General features: G+C 49.4%; 1 protein-coding gene across 1 annotated transcript; it reads right to left on the bottom strand.

Annotated features, from left to right (window-relative positions):
• Positions 1 to 2542: 2542 nt before the first annotated feature.
• LOC124695235 (expansin-like A1) lies at positions 2543 to 4234 on the bottom strand. The gene is made up of 4 exons (XM_047228107.1): positions 3990 to 4234; positions 3586 to 3880; positions 3235 to 3367; positions 2543 to 3114 (listed from the first exon to the last, which is right to left on the bottom strand). Exons 1-4 carry the CDS (start codon positions 4114 to 4116, stop codon positions 2866 to 2868), a joined length of 804 nt encoding a protein of 267 aa, XP_047084063.1. The 5' UTR covers positions 4117 to 4234; the 3' UTR covers positions 2543 to 2865.
• Between the last annotated feature and the right edge of the window lie 2486 nt (positions 4235 to 6720).

Genomic DNA, 6720 nt, shown 5'->3' with positions numbered 1-6720 from the left:
AAATGCCAACCACCATAAAACTTGTATTATTGGAAATGTCATAGTAACTATTCTTAACAAATCTAAATAATTCAAAAATAATATCACAAATGTGATATTTTACCTCATATAATTTTTGTGGGAGAATTTAAAATTTCTATTATATATAACACCATAAATTTTATAACATCGAGAGCTAACCTGTCAAAGATGATGCCCTCGAATTTGCGAGGGCCACCTTGCTAGTGAATCAAACAACATGTATAGACATTTTCGTATAAGATCTAAATCATGCATAATTTCTACACAGATGAATCAAAGGAGCCCTAACGATTGGGTACAACTGACTTGGGCGCGGCACATCAAACTTTACAAACTTTTTTCACGAGAACACCAATATTTGGGGTAATTATATCACAAAACACATAAAACTCTACTAATCCGGCTTGACAAGTAATTAGTTGACTCTAGTTATCTAGAGTGGCACCCAATTATCTGTACTCTCTCTCCTGAGCATGTTTGTGTGACAATATGATAATATTTGTTACACAATAATATTTGCTACACACCTGCTGTTGTCCGAGCCACCTCCTCCTCTTCCCCTCACCTCGCCGCTGCAGAGAGAGTGGCACCCAATTGTCATATTGTCACACCAACATGCTCAGGAGAGAGAGTACGTATAATTGGGTGTCACTCAAGATAATTACCGCCAACTAATTACTTGTCAAGCCGGACTAGTAGAGATTTATGTGTTTTGTGATACAATTACCCCAAATGTTGGTGTTCGTGAAAAAAATTCTAGAGTTGTGGTTTTGCGATAAAATTTCCTCAACTAGCGGTGCTAAGTGATAAAACCTCAACCATAGTTTTGGAGCAAAGCATTCCGGCGACAGAGCACACGGCAGCATGGAGCCGTTTGACAGCAGCGTCACGGCGACTTGCAACGCTAACTTTAGCCGTCGTCGAGTAGCAACCTATTCGGATGTGTTCAAGCGTGCGAGCCGCATCCTCGCTATGCGTTGTTGTTTTTTCCTACATTGACACGTTCACAATGTTACAACATATTTTCTCAACTTTTAGACACCTCAGGTAAAATGCTGCAAGCGGTGTTACATACACATTAATTGTTGGGCTCGGGGGGTTTTCTAAGATATCAAAGAAAAATGTTTCAAACATTCTATATTCAGATTGAGAACATTTCAATAACTTTTTTTGAAATCGAGGGCAAAAGCTTTGCCTTGTTTATTAATTAAGAAGAAGGTGCCCAGTTTTTAGGAGAAAACCGGGCAAAAACCTACAACCACACGGCCAAGCCCACACAAGCAACACTTACACACACCCTCAACCAAGTCTAACAAGAGACCCGAACAACAAAACCCCACGCACTCAAGCGAACACAAGAGACCACAATGTGACCCGTACAAACACTCACTACCCAACACTCCAGACACCGCACAAAGACCGGCCGTGACATTGGGGGGGCCATCAAACAACTGTGGATCCAGGGTATGCAGTAGCCAACGTGGCAAGAAAGTCACACACCTCTGTGGCAACGATGGCACCGGGCACCGTAGGCAGCAACCCTGACATAGCAACTCCATCACCAAATGGGGCTGCAAGCCTGTCGACCGCAACGTCAACAACATCACTCTTCTCGGAACCAAGAGCCCGACTCGAGCGGAGAGGCCACAACCAAGATCTCGTGCAAATCATTCCTCGCTTCCTTGGCACAAGGAGGCATAACCACAACATCACACAAAAAGGTTAGGCATTTCAGTAACTTTTCAAATCCAAGTTTTCAAACCTTCCAAATCTAGTTTCTCCCAAAGGTTAGGCATTTGAATGGACCAAAGTATGTGTCATATCGTCATAAATGTTCCTGATATTGGCAACAATATCATCCATTATCCAAAAGCATAGGTGATGGGAGGCATTTTTTTAAATAAAATGTGCTATTGTTATAGTCAAACATTTTAATTGCCACAATACAAGCAACAATAGTTTATCATCAGCTTCTGCATAAATTGAATGCACAGTGGTGCAAGTAAGGAACAAATATAAGCAAATACAAGCACTAGCATACAGTGTGCTGATGGGTTGATTGTGCCTTGTAATGTGATGCAACTGAGCTATATGGAAGTACAATATTGGCCTTAAGTGAGCTGAAGCTGGAGGTTAAGGGTTCTTTGATTCATAGCATATGAATAGTATAGGAATAGGAAAATCATAGGTTTGGGATGTCCTGCCTAATTGAATTCTATGAAAAGATGGAGTGTGATTGTATCAAAAATGTTTTCACGCATCATGACCTGATGTTTTTTTCTTACAGAATTTAGGCTACAAGATTACTATAGGATTAGTTACTATTGTATATGTCATATGAATCAAACAACATGTATAGATATAAGATCTAAATCCTGCATAGATTAATCAAAGGAGCCCCAAGGATTGGGCACAACTGATTTCGGCCCGGCACATCAAACCATAGTTTTGGAGCAAAACATTTCGTCGACAGAGCACACGGCAGCATGGAGCCGTTTACGCTAACTTTAGCCGTCGTCAGAGTAGAAGATATTCAGATGTGTTCAAGCAGGCGAAGCTAGATCCTCGCTGTAACATCTTTAGACACGGGGATGCTATGCTACTAATTACTTATCCTCGCGTCATCAGCTCATGTATATGTACAGAAGAGTCGGGGAAACATCAAAAGGGAGAAGAACAGGGAAAATTCAGCAGCAGAAGTTGCCGAGGGGCCCTACGAGTCAGTAAACTAATCTCTGCTAGTGTTGTGGTCGTGCGCTGAAACCCCAGCCAAAACGAGGAGGCAGCTTCTTCTTTGGCCTTCGCTCAGCTCAGCTCTCATGGTTGTTTACTCGGCTCTCACTTTCACCTCCACTCCTGCGTGTCGCAGGGAAAGCAGCCCTCTTGCGCGATGTCCGTGATCTGCACCCCGGTGTCGTAGACCTCGCCGGCGCGCCACCGGCGAGGCAGCACCTCCTTGTCGGCCCACACCCACTTCCCGTCGTACCCGCCGGTCACCACCACCCTGAACTGCAGCGGCCCCGGCGGCGCCATGCTCGTGCTCCACGCCGGGCCGTGGTCGCGCGTCATGAACTTCCAGTTCGACGAACCGACCTGCATCATCATCACAAACAAGATTCAGATACAAGCACTGATCGGTACTCTCATCTGTCACAGAGCGACTCTGCAAATTGATCGATTTATGGGAGGAAGATGGGTGTTGCTTCTGTTTACCTGCGCGACGTCGACGGCGACGATGTCGGTCTGGCCGCCCTGGTAGAGGAACCTGACGGCGAGCTGGTTGGGCGCGCGGCTGGTGTCCTCCACCCGCACCGCGAGGTTCTTCCCCTCGTGCTCGCACGGCACCCTGCACATGCGCAGCGCCGACGAATTAATTTGAGCCTAGATTTTCCAAGTCCAAGTCCTGGGAGCAGCTACCCCTAAATACAAATCGCGCCCTGTACTTGGCATGGCACGTTCTGCGGCGACTATTTGCGTTTTTTTCTTCCTTACAGCGGCCGGCGGTGAAAGAAGGCACATGGCGCGGTTGGCGAAAAAATGGAGAAGAAGGGATTTTTACTGTACCTCTTGTACTCGACGTCGACGGCGCGGAGCCTGGCGAGCCGCTTGGCGACGCCGGGGCGGGCCATGGCGGCGAACGCCGGGCTGCTTAGCACGAGGTCCGTGCGGTTCGACTTGGTCCTGGCGCGGTCGGTGACGACGACCCTGGCGCCGGCCGCGGTGCAGAGCTTCTTGTCCTTGCAGCGTACCTGGAAGCACGCGCCGCAGCCGACGCCGCCGCGGTACAGCGCCGGGCCCGCCGCGGCGAGCAGGCCGCCGTTGAGGGACGCAGCCGCCGTGCCGTACCCGCAAGAACCGGCTGCAATCAATCAACAGGCGAACAAACCAAGCAGTCAGAATCACACGCACGCTCTGCAGCTCGCGCGCGCAGACCGGTAGGTAGGCAGAGACATGAAACAGAGCAGTACCGGCGAGGGTGAGCGAGGAGGTGTAGTATGCGGCTTTGGAGTGGCGCACGCAGCGGTCGCAGGCGGAGGCGAGCGAGAGGAGCGAGAGCAGGAGGAGAATGGAGGAGGAGAGGACAGAGACGGCCATCTTGGTTATCTTTTCTTCCGCGAGGAGTAGTGGTTGGTTTGCTTGCTTGAAGTTGAGAGGAGCTGAGAGAGGAAGACGATCCTTGTGCCTGACGAGTGCTTATATACACTACAAGAGCACGACCCATATCCTCTGCACTAGAGCTCACGCAAAAACAGAGGCGATTTACAAAAAAAATAACCCAAAAGTGAAAGAAAACACGACTAACCCTCCGGCGAAACTATTTCACCAATCTAACCCTTTGTGTGGCGCCCTCCCACGGGCGCCACACATGCCCATGTGGCTCCCCTCCTCGCCGGCGCCACACACCCGAGCCCGACGTGGCGCCATCGACGCCGGAGCCGGTGCGCCCATCCGACGTGGCAGCATGTGTGGCGCCCCTCCCAGCGGCGCCACACATCCACTTGTAATCCCCCAAAACATACTGTGAGACAATTCCTTCCGGGACTTAGCCGTTTTGCGAGGCTCGATGTGTGGCGCCGATGTCAGGGGCGCCACACTAACCCGTGTGGCGCCGATGCCACGGCGCCACACATCCACTTAAGTGTGGCGCCCGCGCCCGCGCCCAGCCCGACCCTTCTTTCTTCTTTCTCTTCCTCTCTCCTTCTCCTCCCCAACCGCCGCCGCCGCACGCCTCCCTCGGCCCCCCGACCAAATCAACCAAGGAATCATCGGATCTATCCGGCCAACTCCTTCCTCCTCCATTCCTCAAGGTATTCCCCTTCGATTCCTCTCGATTCATCCAATAATGTTGGTGGATTTGGTAGATTTGGGTATGAACCCTAGATTTGGTAGATTTCTTGGATTTGGATATGTAGAAATTTATGTTGGTGGAACCTACATTGTAGTATATGTGTTTGAACCAAAGATTTGTTGGAGCCCTAGATATGAAATTTTACATGTATGTGTTGAAATCCTATGTATGTATGTGTTGAAATGTGTAATATTTGCCTAGCAAATGCATTCAAATTTGTTACATATGCCTAGCAAATGCCTATTCAAACTTGTTGCACTCAAATGTGTGTATGTATGGGTGATTCGAAAGTTAGATATATTGTCTTATATATGTATGTATGTGGTGAAAGGCAAAATTGGAGCTTAGCAAATGCCTATTCTATTGTCTAACATATGTCTATTATGTGCCTAGGAATGGTATGTCTTACGAAATTCATATGTGTGATGTATTTGGATATGAACTCTCATGTATTTGGATATTTTCATGTATGTGTTGCTCATTTTTGTTAGTGGAATGACTCATAACATGGTTGTGTAAACATGTAGGATGGTGTGGCTTCTGGATGAAGAGTACGACAGGGAGCACCGGGCTGTTCATATGACGGAGAGGGAACGGATCTTCACCCTTTGAAGATTCGTTACCATGGCACAACGGATATACCTTATGACGAGAGGTACACGGAGTTCATCCGGCCTACCGGTCTTATGCCGTTCATATCCCTTGTAAGCCGTGGGGGCCACACATGAACCCCTCGGCACTCACCGCCCTTGTCGACCGGTGGAGGCCGGAGACTCACACCTTCCACTTGAGGGCCGGCGAGATGGCCCCTACTCTCCAGGATGTTTCCATGATCCTTGCACTACCTATTCAGTGGCGAGCCACTCGTGTATGAACACAACTTCGATGGGTGGCGCCGGCAGATGGAGGGGCTTATTGGCGGGGCTCCTCCGCTGCCAACGAGAACCAAAGAAGAGAGTTCCCGCCGGCGCGTCTTTCGAATGGATCGGGACTAACTTTGGAGAATGCCCGATAGAGGCCGACGAGGACACTCGGAGGACGTACGCCCGCGTGTACTTATGGTACATGATTTCGAGGACTCTCTTTCCGGCCGGTGGGGGTAAGCTGGCCCATTGGTGTTGGCTGAAGGCGCTTACGGTGTTGGACGACCGGTGGAGTTGGGGAACAAGCGGCACTTGCCTACCTCTACCGGCAGGTGATGATTTGTTGTATGTACTATTTCCCTATAGTAGTGCGCTAGACAAAGAAGTAACCAAATATCTTATGTACGCAGTTGACGAAGCTTATCGCAGGGACCGGGAGCAGGGGCCGGGAGCGGCGGTATTGGTGGATGCATGCTCTTACTTTCCGTATGGAGCTGGGACCGCCTATCGGTTAGGCGTCCCGGGGTACTCAACGAGACGCCATGGCCTCATCACCCTCACTTTCCTCGATCGGGAGCCCACTTGGGCATACCTTTGGGACAATGTCTCGGAGATGACGAGCGATCCAATGGTCATGTACGGGCAGTACACTACGGAGTTGGACACTCTTACCGTTGAGCAGGTAACCGATCACCTGCGGAGTTGCAATCCTAGTTTTGATTGATTCTACTTGGCATGTTCTAAATAATTGTATGTCTGCAGGTGGAATGGGAGCCATATGGTAGCTACTACCATATTGGCGCGGGGATGGCTGACCTGAACCACAAGTGCACGGAGGAGGCGCGGTTCTAGCGTATGCGCTGCCCACTCATATGCATGTGGCTTGTTGAACACCACCAGCCGCAAAGAGTGATGAGACAGTTTGGGTTGTATCGTGAGTGCCCACCAATGTGGCAAGACACGGACAAGGCGCTTCATAGGTAAACT

This window comes from Lolium rigidum, chromosome 3, assembly GCF_022539505.1.
Source record: "Lolium rigidum isolate FL_2022 chromosome 3, APGP_CSIRO_Lrig_0.1, whole genome shotgun sequence".
NCBI classification, from domain to species: domain Eukaryota; kingdom Viridiplantae; phylum Streptophyta; class Magnoliopsida; order Poales; family Poaceae; genus Lolium; species Lolium rigidum.
Note: the sequence above shows the minus strand (reverse complement) of the source record. Positions and strands in the feature narration are given on the sequence as shown.